The 19,136-nt window shown below is 43.1% G+C and overlaps 1 protein-coding gene across 3 annotated transcripts in view; it reads left to right on the forward strand.

Annotated features, from left to right (window-relative positions):
- Nucleotides 1-19,136, forward strand: part of TDRD7 (tudor domain containing 7) — a 55,303-nt gene that overhangs the window by 31,400 nt on the left and 4,767 nt on the right. For all 3 annotated transcript variants that reach the window (XM_069000979.1, XM_069000980.1, XM_069000981.1), the window contains exons 7-14: nucleotides 9,672-10,252; nucleotides 12,498-12,684; nucleotides 14,240-14,351; nucleotides 15,160-15,362; nucleotides 15,504-15,638; nucleotides 18,047-18,130; nucleotides 18,294-18,428; nucleotides 18,757-18,867. In XM_069000979.1, the coding sequence (XP_068857080.1) occupies nucleotides 9,672-10,252; nucleotides 12,498-12,684; nucleotides 14,240-14,351; nucleotides 15,160-15,362; nucleotides 15,504-15,638; nucleotides 18,047-18,130; nucleotides 18,294-18,428; nucleotides 18,757-18,867 (1,548 nt within the window). The remainder of the gene's footprint in view (nucleotides 1-9,671; nucleotides 10,253-12,497; nucleotides 12,685-14,239; nucleotides 14,352-15,159; nucleotides 15,363-15,503; nucleotides 15,639-18,046; nucleotides 18,131-18,293; nucleotides 18,429-18,756; nucleotides 18,868-19,136) is intronic.

Genomic DNA, 19,136 nt, shown 5'->3' on the forward strand with positions numbered 1-19,136 from the left:
CAGCCTCTAGCAGGGCAGGGAAAGCAGCCTTGGGATCCCGGTGTTGTTTCCAGCAGAAAGGAAAGACGCCGAAAACGGGAACCAGCAGCTCTTCTCTCCGCGGCTTCTCTCTCCAGACGCTGAGAGCGAACTGAACTGCCCGCCAGGTGAAAACAAAAGCCTGGACGGGCCCTTTTGTCTTTCTTAAGTATGGCTATCTCCTCTCAAGTATGGCCATTTATCTCCTAGCAACATGCTATGGGAAAAAATTCCTTTAACAGAAAAAAAACTAGGACTAAAGTAAAACCCCAACATTATCCACCCTGAATTTTTTCCATACTAACATGTTACATGAAACTTAACTTTTTAACCATATAAATACAAGCATCACCTAAATTATATACATATGTACATGCTGATACTGATACAAGTACAGAGCCATGGGTAGTTCACCCTAAAACAAGGTCCCCTTGCGGTATGCATCGGGTCTCTCTATCCCTTTGCATCACCCACCAGGTACAACCTGGTCCCTGAGCAAAAACAACCCCACGGATGGGTTTGTCTTTGCTCAAGGCAGATTTTACCTAAACAGTTTTTCCAAGCATACCTCTCATGTGCACCACTGGAACCTTATCCCCATCTGTTGTTTGTAGGGGTTCGGATTGGGCAGGGCCTGCTCGGCTGGTGGAGCCTCGGGTGTTAACTAACCAGGTGGCTTTTGCTAAATGCACCTCCCAGTTTTTGAAACTCCCCCTACCCAGTGCCTTCAAGGTAGTTTTAAGCAGTCCATTACACCGCTCAACCTTCCCAGCTGCTGGTGCATGGTAAGGGATGTGGTACACCCACTCAATGCCATGTTCTTTAGCCCAGGTGTTTATAAGGCTGTTCTTGAAGTGAGTCTCATTGTCAGATTCAATTCTCTCAGGGGTACCGTGCCTCCAAAGGACTTGCTTTTCAAGGCCCAGGATGGTGTTCCGGGCAGTAGCGTGAGGCACAGGGTAGGTCTCCAACCATCCTGTGGTGGCTTCTACCATTGTGAGCACATGGCGCTTGCCTTGGCGGGTTTGAGGCAGTGTGATGTAATCAATCTGCCAGGCCTCCCCATACTTGTATTTGGACCACCGCCCACCATACCACAGGGGCTTCACCCGCTTGGCCTGCTTGATCGCAGCGCATGTCTCACAGTCATGGATCACCTGGGAGATACTGTCCATGGTCAGATCCACCCCTCGGTCTCGTGCCCACTTATAGGTGGCATCTCTGCCCTGATGGCCTGAGGCATCATGGGCCCATCGAGCTAGGAACAACTCTCTTTTATGTTGCCAATCCAGGTCTATCTGGGACACCTCTATTTTCGCAGCCTGATCTACCTGCTTGTTATTACGATGTTTTTCATTAGCCCGGCTCTTGGGAATGTGAGCATCTACATGACGGGCCTTCACAGATAGCTTCTCTACTCGAGCGGCAATGTCTTTCCACTCCTCAGCAGCCCAGATTGGTTTTCCTCTGCGCTGCCATTTTGCCTTATTCCACCTTTCTAGCCAACCCCACAGAGCATTGGCTACCATCTATGAATCAGTGTAAAGGTAGAGCTTTGGCCACTTCTTTCTTTCAGCAATGTCCAGAGCTAATTGAACGGCTTTGAGTTCAGCAAATTGGCTCGATCCACCTTCTCCTTCCGTAGCCTGTGCAACTTGTCGTGTGGGGCTCCATACAGCGGCTTTCTATTTTCGGCTAGCGCCTACAATTCGGCAGGAACCATCAGTGAAGAGGGCATATTGTCTTTCACTCTCTGGTAGCTCGTTGTATGGTGGGGCTTCTTTGGCACGCGTCACCTGCTCCTCTTCTTCTTCAGAAGATAACCCAAAAGTCTCACCTTCTGGCCAGTTTGTAATTATTTCCAAGATCCCAGGGCGACTTGGGTTTCCAATTCGGGCGCGCTGCGTGATGAGGGCGATCCATTTGCTCCAAGTAGCATCAGTGGCGTGATGCGTGGAGGGAACCTTTCCTTTGAACATCCACCCCAGCACTGGTAGTCGGGGTGCCAGGAGGAGTTGTGCCTCAGTTCCAATTACCTCTGAGGCAGCTTGGACTCCTTCATAGGCTGCCAAGATTTCTTTCTCTGTGGGAGTGTAGTTGGCTTCGGACCCTCTGTAGCTTCGGCTCCAGAATCCCAGCGGTCGGCCTCGAGTCTCACCAGGCACCTTCTGCCAGAGGCTCCAGGACAGACCATTGTTCCCGGCTGCAGAGTAGAGCACGTTCTTCACCTCTGGTCCTGTCCTGACTGGGCCAAGGGCTACGGCGTGAGCGATTTCTTGCTTGATCTGGGCAAAGGCTTGCTGCTGTTCAGGGCCCCAGTGGAAATCGTTCTTCTTGCGGGTAACCAGGTAGAGAGGGCTCACAATCTGGCTGTACTCAGGAATGTGCATCCTCCAGAAACCTATGGCGCCTAGGAAAGCCTGTGTTTCCTTCTTGTTGGTTGGTGGAGACATCACAGTGATCTTATTGATGACCTCAGTGGGAATCTGACGCCGTCCATCTTGCCACTTCACTCCCAGGAACTGGATCTCTCGGGCAGGCCCCTTGACTTTGCTCTTCTTGATGGCGAAACCAGCTTTTAGGAGAATTTGGATTATTCTCTCTCCCTTCTCAAACACTTCTGTTGTGGTGTTCCCCCACACAATGATGTCATCAATGTACTGCAGATGTTCTGGGGCCTCACCCTTTTCCAGTGCAGCCTGGATCAGTCCATGGCAGATGGTGGGACTGTGCTTCCACCCCTGGGGCAGTCGGTTCCAGGTGTACTGCACACCCCTCCAGGTGAAAGCAAACTGAGGCCTGCACTTTGCTGCCAGAGGAATGGAGAAAAATGCATTGGCAATGTCAATAGTGGCATACCACTTTGCTGCTTTGGACTCCAGCTCATACTGGAGCTCCAACATGTCGGGCACAGCAGCGCTCAGCGGTGGAGTCACTTCATTCAAGCCACGATAGTCCACAGTCAATCTCCATTCCCCATCAGACTTGCGCACAGGCCAAATGGGGCTGTTGAAGGGTGAGTGGGTCTTGCTGACCACCCCTTGGCTCTCCAGCTCACGAATCATCTTGTGGATGGGAATCACAGCATCTCGATTTGTCCGATACTGCCGGCGGTGCACTGTCGAGGTGGCAATTGGCACTCGTTGCTCTTCCACTTTCAGGAGCCCAACTGCAGAAGGATTCTCAGACAGTCCGGACAGGGTGTTCAACTGCTTAATGCCCTCTGCCTCCACAGCAGCAATCCCAAACGCCCACCTGAGTCCCTTTGGGTCTTTGTAATAGCCATTCCGGAGGAAGTCTATGCCCAGAATACACGGGGCCTCTGGGCCGGTCACAATCGGATGCTTTTGCCACTCCTTCCCAGTCAGGCTCACCTCAGCTTCCAAAAGGGTCAACTGCTGTGATCCCCCGGTCACCCCTGCGATGGATACAGGTTCTGCCCCCACATGTCCCGATGGCATTAAAGTACACTGTGCCCCAGTATCAACCAATGCATCATATTTTTGTGGCTCTGATGTGCCAGGCCATCGGATCCACACCGTCTAGAAAACGCGGTTCTCCCGTGCCTCTTCCTGGCTAGAGGCAGGGCCCCTCTAGCCCTGGTTATCATTCTTTCCCTGGGCATACATACTAGAGGTACCTTCGAGGGGATCTGACATATCATCCTCCTGTCTGTAATACCTGGCAGCTCGGTCACGGGAGGCTGAGGCTACTTTCACCTTAGCGGAACCCCCTCGGTTAGTGCCTCCCTCCTTGAGTTCACGCACCCGCGCTGCCAGGACAGAGGTGGGTTTCCCATCCCACCTTCTCATGTCTTCCCCATGCTCACACAGGAAAAACCACAGCTCAGCTCGTGGGGTGTACCCTCTCTCTCTCGCAGGGGGACGACGGGCTCTGACCTGGGGGCCTGTGACTCGCACTGGTGCCACACTGACCTTCTTCATTTCCTCCCTCATCTCCTTCATCTCCTCTTTGAGGTCCTGGACCACAGCAGAGACATGAGCTTTCAGCGGACCATTGACCATGCTGTCATAATTCCTGAGCTTGTTGGCAACAGAGCCCACTGTTTCTCAGGTATTGTCAGCATCAATCGTTGCAATGAAGGTGGTGTATTGCGATGGCCCTAGTCTTGCCAGGTTCCACATCATCTGTCCTGTGCACCTGACCTTATCGGGGTCATTACCGTGCTGTCCATCCCTCCCAAAGAGTACCTCTAATACTGCCACCTCTCTTAGCTGTTGGATCCCTTCCTCGAGTGTCTTCCACTGCATTCTATGATGGTACTCCTGCATTCTCTCTTTGTGAATGAACCTTTCTCTCACACTCATTAAGAGCCGGTCCCAGAGAGAAAGGGGTCCTGGCTCCCTCACAAATACCTGGTTCACACCTGGGTCCTGGGTCAACGATCCCAGATACCTTGCCTCACCACTATCCAGTTGCACACTTGTGCCCATAAGGTCCCAAACCCGAAGCAGCCAGGTGGTATAAGGCTCACGCCCCCTTCGCACAATGTCATCTCGCATACCACGGAGACTGTCGTACGAGAGGGACTCAATGATGATTTCTGGCTCTGGCTCACCTGCTGGTTGTGAGGGCCCTGGTTCCCCATCATCATTAACTGGTCGTACTGATTTGGTCTTACACTTCCTCCTTTGCACAGGGGCGACTGCTGCTGGCTGTACTTGTCCTTGGGGTTCAGCTGAAACCTGGGTGGTTGTAACATCCGTGGGTTCCCCTGCTGCACCGTCAGACTCACCCTTTTTGGGGCAGGGAGAGGTTTTTTCACTAGCTGAGGAGGTGTATTCCCTTAGCAATTGGCATATCCCCTGGTGCACCTGGCCCATCTCCTGGCGCACCTGGCCCATCTCCTGGCACATCTCCTTGCGCACCTGGCCCATCTCCTGGCACATCTCCTGCATCCCTTTCGCCAGTACCCCTACCCATTTCGGGTAGTCCATTTCTGAGGTGGGCTGTTGGGCGGTATCTGGCTGTGGGGGAGGGTCTCTAGTGTCTGGGGCTGTGTCAGGTTCCGGGGCAGGATCAGGCTCTGGGGTAGGAACTTTACTCTCTGGGGCCATGTCAGGTTTTGGGGCAGGATCAGGCTCTGGGGCTGGTGTCTGGGTAGTTATCCAAGCCAATCTCAACTTATCCTTGAATGCTAAATAGAGTAGGCCTACCAGCAGCAGGTGGTTAGTATTCAGAGGAAATCTAAACCCTTCGAAAATTGATGGGGTGGGTCCAAAGAACTGGTTGAGGGGTTGGGGGAAAGCTTCCCCTGGTGTCATTTCCTCACAGAAGGTACCATTGTTAACATAACCCCAAAAACATGCGCTCAGTGTGTGATAGCCATTTATCCACGAGCCCACATTCCGGAGGAAGTTAAAAACCCATGAATTCCTCACCTTCTCGACCCATAGCACAAGCTGGATAACAGCAATGGTAGCCTTAGTCAGAGGACCCATATTCAAGTAAGGAGCTGCAAAGGGGAAGAATATAGCCACGGCCACATGCCACCCGAACCAGGGCAAAGTAGACCACATAGTGCTGCCTACCAAGGTTCCTATATCCAACACACCAAATTAAGTTATCCAGGAACTGTTATTCCTTTTTCACCTCTCTCTTTTAATGCCCTCAGGCCCCACGGTTGGGCGCCAAGATCTGTCTCGGTTTGAAAGACAGGTGTCTGCTAAGGAAGGCAGAAGCCTCCCTTGGAGTGGCAGATGTAACCCCTTTCCCTCTGAGTTATGATTTTGGAATCAAGGGTCTTTAGGCAAAGATGTGGGAAATAGGAATAACAGTTCTTTACTATATATATAGATAGATAGATAGATAGATAGGTAGATATATAACCAGTCGAACAAAACAACAACAACTATGGCAGTAACAGCAAACACAAACCCAGTCCCAGCCTTCTCGGCTGTCAGGCTATTTCCCCTCGGGTGCAGTTCCGCTCGCAGCCGGCAGGGATCGCTGGCGGCTCCCGGTGAGCAGGGCAGGTGCGATGGTTCTCCCGCGGCTGCTTTGGTGCCCTGGGATCCCGGGGAAGGATGGAAGAAAAAAAACTTCACAAATCCCGGCTGGTCAGCCGGTCCTGGACTCCCGGAACCGCAGGCTGGACTGGCAGGCCGGAGCTGCAGGCACAAACACAAATCCCGGGTGGCAGACGAGATGTATCCAAAAGGGGAACCCCCCGGGGCTCCAGGCAGGCAGGGTGAGCACGGCTACAGCGTAGCGAAGGCTCGAAACAGCAGCGGTGCAGGGCGGCCCCAGCCCTAGCCTCCAGCAGGGCAGGGAAAGCAGCCTTGGGATCCCGGTGTTGTTTCCAGCAGAAAGGAAAGACGCCGAAAACGGGAACCAGCAGCTCTTCTCTCCGCGGCTTCTCTCTCCAGACGCTGAGAGCGAACTGAACTGCCCGCCAGGTGAAAACAAAAGCCTGGACGGGCCCTTTTGTCTTTCTTAAGTATGGCTATCTCCTCTCAAGTATGGCCATTTATCTCCTAGCAACATGCTATGGGAAAAAATTCCTTTAACAGAAAAAAAACTAGGACTAAAGTAAAACCCCAACATTTATGAAGATGTTGAAGAGCACAGGGCTGAGGATGGAGCCCTGTAAAGCCCCAGCAGGGACAGGTCACCAGTCTGATGTCACCCCATTCACTGTAACTCTTTGCACCTGACCCATGAGCCAGTTGCTCACCCATCCCATGATGTGTTTATCCAGCTGTGTGCTGGATGTTCTGTCCAGAAGGACACTGTGAGAGCCACTATGGAAAGCTTTACTGAAACCCAAAAAGATTATATGCACTGGATCAGCTAGGTAGGTTATCTTGTCATAAAATGAAATTAAGTTTGAGAAGCAGGACTTTACCCTCATGAACCTGTGCTGGCTGTGACAAATGACTGTGTTGTCTTTCAGGTGTTTTTCAATACCTCCTATAATAATAATGTACTTGGCAGAGCTGGCCTGTCAGCCATAATAATGGGAAGTACCTTGAAGGCAAATCTATAAACTCAACAGGAAACCTGGTTGAGATATTTGTGCTAAAGAGTGGCTGTTTTGAAGTCCTGCTCACAAGTGAAACCATTTGCTTGTTATTAAAAGTTTCTGTGGTGTTGTGTGGCCTTGCAGGTGACGTGATTCCTGGAGATGTCCTGTGCAGGATCAGGATTTGGACTCAGTGATTCTTGTGGGTTCCTTCTAAAGCAGGATATTCTATGGTTCTGTGATTCTAGTGATGTCAACCTGTGCTTATTTATACTGAAGTAATCTGAAATATCCACTGAAATAGCATTTTGCTGTCTCTAAATGGTTTGCACAGTCAGCATATACAGCCTCTTCAAAACTGAACTTCAGTGCCTAGAAAACCCCAGAGCTATTATTGGAGTTAAGATGCTTAAAGATCTCTGAGGATCTTCTCTCAGTCTTTAGTGTGTAAGGGTTTATAGTCCTGTCAGCAAAAATTTATTCAGCTCTGTTGCAGCTCTGTTTAAAGAGCACTGGCCAAGAGAAGGGATGGATAAAGGTAGACCTCTGCATCCAGCTTCTTCCAGGATGAACTGCCATACATTCCAACACAACCTTCTCAAACAAATTGTTTTCTTATTGTTAAGTATTTTCTGGAGCTAAAAGTTTCCTTGGCTGGTCATGTAAATGAATTTCTCAATCTTGTGCATGGACACATGGGAGGGACATCCTTACTGATTCCTCTCTATTTAGGATGTCATTATCTGCCAAGATGGCATGCTCTGATTTTTTTGTCTGTGTGACTTGATATATGTTGGTTCCTGACCGTGTACCAAAACCTTTGCAAGGCTTTGGTAAGTATTTTGTTTGGTTCTATTTTTAACTGAGCTCCTTTCTTCGCCTGTGGTACAAAGAGCACAGTAAGATTCATCGTATCAGACGGTACAAATATATAGGCGGTCTCTGTCAGGAATCATTGAAGGTATCTTTGGTCCTTCTAGATTTCACTGCCAGACATGTTTTATTGTCTCTTATATCACGCTGACTAGCACAGATGCCCAAGAACTTTGCTTTCTTATGTCCTACTCTTGCAGAAAGTATTTTTATTTTGGTTTTTCACTGATAGAGAAGAATTTAGACATGCTACCAGGAATGTGTGAGGGTTCTCTAACATGGTTAATATTTTTTTGTATCTATGAAAACCATTTCTTATGTGTCATGCTAGTATTCGTGGAAGTTGACCAAGACCTATTCCCAAGAACTGTTTCACAGCTCATTTTGCCACCAGCCTAGACAGTGTAATGCAGAGCAAGTGTATGGAAATGCACTTTCATAGTGCATTAACTCAGATCATCATGTGGCAATTTGGGTTGAATGTGATAAGGTGTATGTAGGACAAAATACATGGTTCTAGACACAGCAAAGGCCATTTAATTTTTTTCCCATGTATTGTAACTCTGTTTCTTGCTAATGTTATCATGATAATTAGCGATATGTGCTACTCTTTTTCTGCAGTGTAGTACCTGAAGACTTGTTCATTATGCTTTGATTGTATTTTGCTAGGGCAGAGCTGCAAAGAATTACTTGGGCAGGGTTTATAAAGTTCTGATGGGGTATGGACGTCAGTAGTGTGGAGGTGAATGCTACCCCTGAGTGGTAGCAAGTAATTCAGCTGCTCCATGTTTTTCATTGATCTGCTTTTGAAAATGACTTTGATTAGAGCTGTTTCCTCTGAGGAAAGAACTTCAAAATGGAGCTACATAAACCTTAATAACTTTCTATGTTGTTTTTGCTTTGGGACCAATGTGAAAACACTAAGACCTTTTGTTATCTCAATTTAACATAGATTCCTGCTAAGCTATGCTTAGATCAATCTAAGTTGAAACTGCAAAGATTCAGGAAGCAGAATTTTATTGTGAGTTTGTGGCTACAGTTCTCAGACGGTACTTTCAATGTTGTGACTTCAGACTATGTGATACCCTTATTCTTGAACTTAGCAAAGGGTATGGACATAGGGTCTGGCAAAATACCTGGTTCTGAAGGAGGCTGGGGGCATGATTTAAAAGGGTCTGATCAATTTTATTATGAAATTTATTATGAAGAGAAATTTATCCCTTTATTTCCTAACTTTTGTAAAGAAAAATAATTTTTTTGTAATTTTGTAATTTTTGTCATTTTGTAATTAATGTAATTTTTTGTAAAGAAAAATCTGAGCATGACAGCAGATAGCCTGCCTGACAGCTCTTCCTGGTAAGTGTCCTCCTGTTTCTGAAGTATAGAATCAAATCTCCTTTCCCTCAGTAAACTGAGACAGAAACTTTTGTTTATGATCTACTTACCTGTGGGTAAGATTGGGAAGGTTAATGTCCAAAAGATGTAAATTTGTGAAGGGTGTCACCATCTTCTGGTCCTCCTAAGAAGATGTACTTCTTTGGAAGCAAGTCCCAGTTGTATTGAAAAGATTAGATATTTGCCCATTACTGATGTAGTCATATGTGTTTTGTACCCTTCAAAACAGAGGAGGAAGCATTACAGGAAATACTAACCTGTAGTAACTACCTCAAGCTTAGCTCCTTGTGGATGTTCTCTTCAAAGTCTGGATAAAATGCATGTTATAAAAGTGTAATTGGGAAGGCAATTTAGTCTTAGAGATGCAACCAATTATTGACTCTATTTTTTGTTTTCCAAGGTGGAGAAAATACACAGAGGTGATCCGATGGATGGATTTATTTATCCTGCTAAGAAAATACCACCAGTAGCAAAAAGTGATACTGAGCAAGAAAAGGCATCTCAGAATGTTACTTCATCAAAAGCAGACCCTTTGTTAAAACCAAATATGGAGACCACACCTGCATCACTTAGAAGCAACTTAAAGGAGAAAGTTACTAGCATCTTGCTGAAGTATTCCAGTGGTCTTTGGGCTCATGCACTTCCCAAAGTGTACCAAGACACTTACCAAGTAAAATTTCCGGAAGATATTCTAAATAATCTAGAGTTGCTGTCAGATGTGTGTGTTGTGGACTATGTATCCGAAGTCCCCAGAAAGGCAATCCTCTATGCGAAACCCCAAAGATGCACTGATGAGAATCTGAATGTCACTGAGAAAGTCAAGAGGCATGATGGTGTGAAGGCCACAGCTGAACAGCAGTATGAAGAATCCAAGGACCAGTATCTAGAAAACATAACTGTTCCTTCTCTAATTGTTCCATCGGAAGGATCTGTGTCCATCATGGTGTTAGACCTGAAAAACACTAATGAGGTCCTAATTAGGCAAGTTTCTATTTTAGAATCTACCTTCTTTGCTTTATTTACAAATCCATGTGCTCATATTGTACAGGTCTGCCAGAAAAGAACAGATGAATAGGAGGTTTCAGGACTTCATGATTTACTTACTTTGCTAATGAAAATTAAGAATCCTTTTGTTTGTGTGTTTAAATTGAAATTTTCTGAAAATTTTTCCATCCTGAACTGATTGCTTGTATCAGTAGCTTTAGCTTGTCTGAGAATCAAGACAGATTTGATTTCCCATTGGAAGACTTTATAAAATAATCCTACTACAACACAAAATGGTATTCAGATACTACTGTTGTGCTTATTAAAATATTTTACTTCTATCACTGATTTGCAGTAACTAGACGTGACTTAATTGTGCTCAGATTCCACTTTTGGGAAGATGAGCTTTCATCCAGTAATAAACTACTGGTGTTTCTTGATTTGGTGCCTAATCAGCCCCGTCTTGGGGGACAGTGTAAGAAGTGGATTGTTACATTACATCTCTTACTTCCAGCCTGCTGTGCGTATGCAATTTAACTCTACAAAACTTTCTCCTTTTTCCTGTACAGTTTTTAGTTCTGGCATCATTTATAACTTACTGTACATGTGGAGCAACAGTTCTTAGCTTTCTAGTCTGTTATTTTAAGGAGGTTTCCACTAAGTATTTGGGATCAATGCTTTGAGTACCCTGGATTAAAATACCATATGACACTGGTTAGCTGAGGGTGGTGATGTAAAAATTCCTCTACAAAGCAGCAGTTTCCAAATTTTGAACCATGTTTCTTGGACAGTACTGAAATTGCTCAATTTGTCAACTCTGTGTAGGTACATGATGATAATTAGTGGTTTCTTGATCCTAGTTACAAAAATTACTACTTAGGGTTATCCATGTACTTCATGGGCAAGGTCATTATCCTGATATGATGAAACTAGACCTGAAGGGAATAAGGTGTTTTGCCATGACAAGAAAATGTTCAGGTAGATGTATAGGGAGGAAACAGTGCATGGGCTCTTCTTTTCTTACATGTCCTACCAGTGTCTTTCTGCTGACCTACACAAGAACTACGTAGCAGCTGTTGGTTGATGTTGATTTATGCAGGACCAATAAAATCAAGATTCCTTTCAGTCTCAGGGGTGGAGCAGTATCTCTTCACTTTCTTGGTATGTGGCTAAGTGGTTTTGGTCTGAAATCTTTCACCTGCAGTACTTATGAAGGCAAAGCTGAAAGGTTTGGTGCTGTTTCTGTTTTGAGACATGGATCAATTCTCAAAGAGTTCTAATGTGGTCAGAATAAAAAGTGAGGTGATAGAAACACTCCTAGATACTTGCTAGGCATTCACAACAGAGTGCTTGAAGGCAGAGATGATACACTAGGTACTGCAGTTGAATTCTCACAAGAAATAATGAATGAAGTAGTGAGTGAGGCAGGAAATTCTCATATTCTTCTACTTTCTGTTGAGCTACTCCAACTGCCTATTAGGTATCTCTATGAAACAAATGTTAAAGAAACTTTTAAATAGCCCATATGTGACTGTCACCCGACTTTATCTCCATTACGAAGTAGATGAATGCTTGCACAGAAACAAAAAGCCTGTTTCTAGGAAAATCACAGTTCCCTGGAATGTGACCAGATTTAACATAACCTTTGTAACAGAGTTACCATAGCATGTTATAGTACTCTTTCTGGGCATATAATCTAAACTGTGTGGTAGAACTGAGCAGTATCACAGTCTCTATGAACAAGCTGAAACACTAGCTACTAATACAAATTTGTGCATAAGTTTTCCTTTTGTCTGCTCTAATATGACTTGTTTCTGAAGCGTTCAGAACTTCCCATTTGGATTTTTCAGAAAGTTTACATACTTGATGTAAGAAGACTTATGTAACACAAACAGCATTAGTATGAACCATTACGTCAGCAGCCTAATATCAAGAAAAATCTGGGGTATGAGAGTAAACAGCACTTGGTTTAAACAGCTAATTTTTAAAGATATTTTAGATGCTTTGGTTTGGATCAGCCTTAGTGAAAACCAGATTAAGATGGTGTTTGTTAGTGACAGAGTAACTTTTTTCTATAGGCCTGTTAATGGGAGAAGAGTTGGGACACTAATGTCTTAGAAAATGTATATCATTTATTCATATATGCATGTAAACGTTCTTATGGTTTTATTCAGCTTTTTTGAAGTTGCATCCCAACTCTTATTTTGTTTTTTGTTTTCTGGTTTTTTGTAAAATATTGTAGGTATGTGGGCAAAGATTATTCTTCTGCCCAGGAACAAATGGAAGATGAAATGAAAGCATACTACAGTCAGAACAGTACCTTGTCACCAGCTCAGTCTCTGAGTGTTGGGCAACTTGTTGCAGTACATGCTGAAGAAGATGCCTGGTTGCGTGCTCAGATAATTTCTCTAGAAGACAACAGAATAAAGGCAAGCAATTACTTATTTTGGCACTTGGAAAAATAATTGAGACAAGCTTGTTTTTTAGATATACGGTCAATTCTTAAATGTGCTGCACTAGTATTCTTTCTTTTCTTGCCCTGAAGTGCTTCTGTTTTCAGGTATATGAGAAATTAAGACCTTGTAGAAGTTGTGTGATTGACAGAATTAAATGATCTTTCAAGGTTTTTTCCATAAATAGTTTGAGTTTGGGGGTTTTGGTTTTAGAAGGGGCTGGGCCCTATAGCACTTTGGTGCTGAAAATGTACCTTTGATAGGAGGCATGGTTTGAGGGGAACATAGCAAGAGAAACAGAAGGACCAACATTCATTTGCTCCTAGATCTTGTCTGAAGTCTTGTACTGAAGTATCTCTAACATAAATAGAAAGGGGGGGAAAAAAAAGTATACTTTCCCCTTCCAGGCAGATACGGTGTTTTGGGAGTTACGTAGTATGCATTTTAGTTAAACTGCATTGACATTATTTAACTCTAAACTTTTCCTGTGCCAAACAGACTCTTCTTGCCATCTGCAGTGAAACTAGAACATACATTAGAAGTATAAAAAAAGTTTAGAACTTCTCAATTATTTCTTGTCTACATTAATGAGACCTCTTTAACATTTTTGTTTCTTTCCCCAGTTAGGTCACTTTTTACCCAGCCCTGCTTAGCATACTTTTAAAGTTGAACCATTTTATAAATACTGAAATAGCATATGTATTAGAACTGAATTTTTTCTGAAAATTAGTATGATACCCTTCAGCTGTAAGTTGGAGTGAGGTGTCAGAACTTGGTTTTGTGAAAGATTGTTGGGTTTAGAGAAGTGGCAAGAAAATTAGTGGTATGCTTGCCTCTAATTTCTCCCTAGTCAGAACTATCAGCCAAAAGAAGGCTGCTGCTTTATTGCAGCTTTTTGTGCTTTTTTTTTTGTCCTCTGTCAGAGTTCAGACCTCCTTTCAATATTTGCAGGATAGAGTTCAGAAAAAATGTAGAAAGGCCCATCAAAGCCTTTTTTCTCTCACTTTTGCTCCAGTTATTTGCTGCCAATCAGCAGTTTCTATACTAGTTTCCTGCATTGACTGTGGTATTTGTACCAAAGTAAAGACAAGCTTAAATCAAAATTATTCTCTTAATGCTGTAAAAACAGTAGGCGAAATTTATAATGGCACCTAAGTGGTATTTGACTTTTCAACACTTCCAAAACTTTATAAATAAAAATTGTGACTTTTATTACCGTTTGTAGTGGTTTGGTCTGCTAACCTATGACACCGTTCTTCATGTGGTTTGAGTTAATATATGCTGAATTCTTCCAGCACTGTTCTTACTTAGGGTTGAGATTCTACAGAACAGTTGGAGAGGATGGTTTTATAGAGATCTTGAGAAGGAGGCTTTCCCTGAAAACATGAAAGTAATGGTACTAAACTGGCAAAAAGTAGTTTGTCTGTGGCTGCATAGAGAATGTGGTAACTGAGTACATTCTCCCTAGACTCAAGAAAACACACAATTATATTCATGATCTTGTGCTTTTAAATCCCTTTTCCATTATCAGGTGTACTATGTTGATCATGGCTTCACTGAGTTCGTTGAAAGCAACAGTGTGTGCAGACTACAGAAACAGTTCAGATTGCTTCCTTTTCAAGCTGCAAAATGTAAACTGGCAGGTAAGAGAAAACCAGTGCTGACGGTACACATGCTTACTGCTATGCTTACTGTTGGCACAGCTTATGGACTGAAGCCTCTGCAAGTCTGGAAGTTCTGATCCTTGTTTGTAACAGTTCTGTATGTGTATGATAGATTTTGTTCAGCACAGCTAGTCTAAGCAGACATGGATATGCATGGAAAGAAGGAAGGAAGAAAGGGTGTGAAGAAGAGTTTTACAGAGAATGCTTGATATTAGAAGACAATTATATCCTGTATTTCTGTAATGGAGCTTAATTGTTTCTGTACTTAACATGGATGTCTTTGTCCCTTTTAATATATGTGAGCCTAAAGAAAAAAAAGGAAACATTTACTGTTGTGTGAAGCAATGTACACTAGCAAAACATCTTTTTCCATAAATGAGGTACATCTGTTGTGGCCAGATGAGGCAATATTTCTAAATATGAGCCAATTTAATTATTTTGAAGTGATCCTTCCCCTTTCAGTACTTGCATACTTGCAGACTTCCTAGACTCTTCTGGAATTTATTTACCATTCTAAAACTAGTAGGCCTTTTTAACTTTTTAAAAATACTAAATTTTAAATATGTGAAATTGCTGTGAATGAGCTTGGCTTTTTTTTGTTTGGTTGTTTTTTTAATACTTGGATGCATTCAATTTTTGACTGTTTTTGAAGAGGTCTTTTTCTTTTCTATTCTGCCCTGCCCCCAAAGATGGCTTTCTTTGATAAAAAGGTAGAAATTAAGTAGATTGCAAGTAGTAGGGGTGCAGTACAGCTTCTGTACACAAAAAGGTATGGTGTGTCTTACAGGACTGGAAGCCTTCTGTGATGATCCTGTCCTAGTAAAGGCTGTGGAATCACAGACATGCTTCAAGATATTTGCTGTGGAAATACTGGAAAAGAGTGATATTCCTCTTCTTGTTCTCTATGACACTTCTGGAGAAGATGATATCAACATCAATGCTACTTGTCTGAAGGCATTGTATGACAAGTCCCTTGAACTGCACCTACAGGTACTATTGTCTTGTTTCCCCCTTAATCTTTAAAAATCATAGACTGCTGAGGTCTTAGATGGACAAAAAACAGTACTCAGAATTTGCTAAGTTTTGTGTGGTTTTTTTTTCCCCTTTCTTGTCAAACTCTTACTGTTGCAGGTAGATGCACTGTATACCAATGTCAGAGTAACCAGTGTTTTCTCTGATGGGAGCCTGTACTGCCAAGTGCCATCCAAAGGCTTGTCTAGACTTTCTGAAATACTGCAGAAACTAGAAGACTACTTTCTTTACAAGGTAAGTTCTGTGGTGAAGTCATGAAGCATTTCTCCAAAGAGTACCAATAATTTTCCTTACATGTAAGTTCAAGTTTCTGTGGTAGCCATAGACTATTCAAAAAGGCTAAAAATTCTATTTCTGGTTTGGGGCTTTGGGGGTGCATCTTTCAGTGTGAAAAGTGTCTTTTGATGCTTTATTTTTCACAAGCATTCTCTAAGGCTTCAATACCTACGTACTTATATGGTCGAATTCCTAACTATTCCTTGAATAGTTAGAATAGTAACAATATGGCTCTCAATGGGAAGCTTCCCATAATAACTGCATGAGATTGGTATAAAGCCTGTGGAGATACTGCCTTTTTTTTTTTTCTGGAAATTTTACATTATGAACTTGAGGTACATAAACAGCTACATCTGTATAAAGTGGCAATAAAAGCAGTGTAATCAAGGTCTGTTCTTCTTCACATGGCTTTTTTGGAGATTCAGTGGCTTTGATCTGATACATCTGATTCTGCATATCTTGTCCTTGCATCTTTAGCTTTTGAATGTGGTGGCTAGTATCAACATCCAAGTGATCTATAGGAGACATTTTGAAAAGTCTTAAGTTGCTTTAAAATAAGCATGTGGCAGAGAAGTTTGACATTCCACCAGCCATTTAGAGATGCAACAATCCTTATTAGACTCAAGAGAATTTAGGCCAAAGAGAAGAAATCCTAAGAGAATCTAATTTGTAAGAATGAAGAGAATCAATTTTTTAATTCAGCTGTGCCTGACACAATCAAATCATGCAATGCAGATCCTTGGAGGTCCTGTTAGAACTGCTGCTTGTGCAACTACTCTGTCAAAGTGTTTTAGGTATAGAAGTTGAGCTTTAGACCTGTTCTCAGACCATCTGGAAATATTTTATACTGAACATATTTAATTCATCAGAATTCAATTTCAAGCAAGCTAAACACTGAAAGTAAGTATATAAACGGTAAAATATTTAGCAATGCAAAGGAAGGCAGCCATGTAGGCATTTCAAGAGTTGGTATTTGTTGGAGACAGTACTTATTAGTTTCTTACTGCTATCAAGGAAAGAGACTGTTCTTCAGATTCTTTTAATATCAGGCTTTGCAGCTTATCTGGAGGGTGTCGCAATGACCGCCACTGAGCACTGCCCAGGCCAGCCCCTGCAGTGTGCGACAGGAGTGGGGAGCAGCCGGAGGCTCTTGGCTTTAAAGCTGCTCCTCAGGAGTTCAGCTCTGCCCAGGGGAGCTGAATCTCCAGGCACAGTGGCTGTCAGCAGTCCGGACAAGGGAGAGGATAAAAAGTAGCAAGGAGGTTTGCCACACGGGATAACCCAACTTTATTGGAGGCAACTCCCAGGAGACAAGCCTCGAGCAGCTCCAGGGAACCTCTTATAAAGGGAGGTGTTACAATGGGGATGGCTTAACTGGAGAGCAATAGAAATCTCTGAGGGAGGGATATGGACGAGAATAGACATTTCCCTGGGCCAATAGCCCCAAGGGGAGGAGGGAAAGGGATCACATGCCCCAATGGGGCATCGAGGTTTAGGGGATTTCCAAAGGGGGCGGTATCTAGAGGGGTAGGGTCTCGGGGGATTGATGGGGACCATATTAGGATAAATTGGGAGGTTTCAGATGATGGACACTGAACCTTCGGGAACAACAGGAGGGTTTGGATGATTGATAGGGAAAGAGCTAGAACAAGGGGAGGAGAACAACCATGTAGGGAGCACCGGGGGAGCGGCTTGGGTCTGGGGAAAACCAGCTGGGAATAGGAGTGGGGAAGGTAGGGATGAACCATTGGGATACAGAAAACTTATATAAAAATGCAATAAAGGTATTGCATCACCACAGGAGGGTAAATTCATTTTGTCTGAGAATTTTAACCAAGTAAGGTGTTGACTGTTCTTCAAATGAAGTTTCTCCATGCTTTTTATTGTGTAGCTGTTGTCTTGTTATGTTATTTAGGATTATCATGGTGACTGTCACCCCCATGAGACTTTCATTTGACTCAGCAGTAAATTTGGTTTGCTACATATCTCAAGAAACTATATGTTCTAGAATATAAGCTAGGAGCTTCTTCACTTGTCTGTCATAGCTCTGAACTGCTCTTGCTTTTCGAGTCAAGTAATTGTTGGTGATTTCCTAGTCTGTTTCCAAATGTGTCTTTTTAACTCTGGCACTTTGTATTCTCAATTTCCCTGTAAGATACAGATCTTGGAATTAAAAGATTTACCAATTGGGGAAGCTTAAAGCAGTGTGATAAGAAGTGCTTCTAAAGTTGGAAAGATACTTTTTATTTGAAACAGAGCTTTTGCTTCTCAGTACTGTTTATGCCATGTGTTGGTTTTGAAATGTTTAGTTGAGTGCCAGATAGTAGTAGCTTTTTGCTTTTTGACTCCTGTTTTTGTTTTTGCAGCAAACATCTGAGTTCAATGTATTGGTACCTTTCTGTGGCAAAATCTGCTTGTTTCCTTCCAAAGGAAAATGGGCACGTGTAGAGGTAAGGAGTATTCAAAAAGCAGCTACAGTTTGCCCACATAGAAATGTCTCTTCTTTTTTTCAACTCAATCTGAATGTTTAAGTTCCATTAAATATTTTATAATTTGTGTGTGTCTCTATTGGGCTTTTAACCTCAAAATTATGCTCTTGCTTTCTTCTTTCAGATAAAAATCATTCACACTAGACGGGCACTTGATGTGAAGTTTATGGATATTGGAACAGTTGCAACTGTAAAAGTATCAGAGCTCAAAGAAATCCCACCACAGTTCCTGAGAGAAGTAATTGCAATACCTCCTCAGGTATGAAGACATGTTAAAGTTAACCTGTATTTGATCTCTTGGCAGTGTTTTTAGTGCTGCTGCTTCAAGGTTTATGTAATGAAATTGTTTTGTTTCATAGCATTCAATATTGCAGTGTATTTCATTGTGCATCTTTGCCGAAAATAAATCACAGTGTAGTCCTGTGAGTTGGTGGATGTTGTGTATGTGTCGTGGTACTGGATTTGCATTTTGCTCTTTCTGTTTGTCATACATTATTGACTCTGTCAGCATTATTCTCTGAATTGGAACTTATGGACCAGCTTTCGTATTACTAAATTATACCTTGTACACTTAATTCTGTTCTTAGGCTTCAAAATGCTGTCTGGCAGATCTGCCTCCTAACACTGGCATGTGGACTCCAGATGCTGTACTGTGGCTGAGAGATGCTGTAACAAATTGTCCTGAATTTAGCATGAAGGTAAATACTCAAAATGCCTAAATGCCTGAAATCATATAGGCATGTGAAAAGAGTATTGGAAGAACAACTTTAAGAGCTCAACAACTCATCAAACTGATTTTTGTTATAGAAGTGTAAAAGTTTGTAACCAGCTATGGGACAAAAATTCTATACAAAGTTTTTTTCTTAGGAAATTTGTCATAAAACTTACTTGCTTAAGCCTGTTAGAATTTTCTCTTTCCCCCTCTGCTGTGAATTTAGCAACTTTCACAGCAGTTTTTCACATTTTG

The sequence above is a fragment of the Aphelocoma coerulescens genome, assembly GCF_041296385.1.
Source record: "Aphelocoma coerulescens isolate FSJ_1873_10779 chromosome Z unlocalized genomic scaffold, UR_Acoe_1.0 ChrZ, whole genome shotgun sequence".
Classification (NCBI taxonomy): domain Eukaryota; kingdom Metazoa; phylum Chordata; class Aves; order Passeriformes; family Corvidae; genus Aphelocoma; species Aphelocoma coerulescens.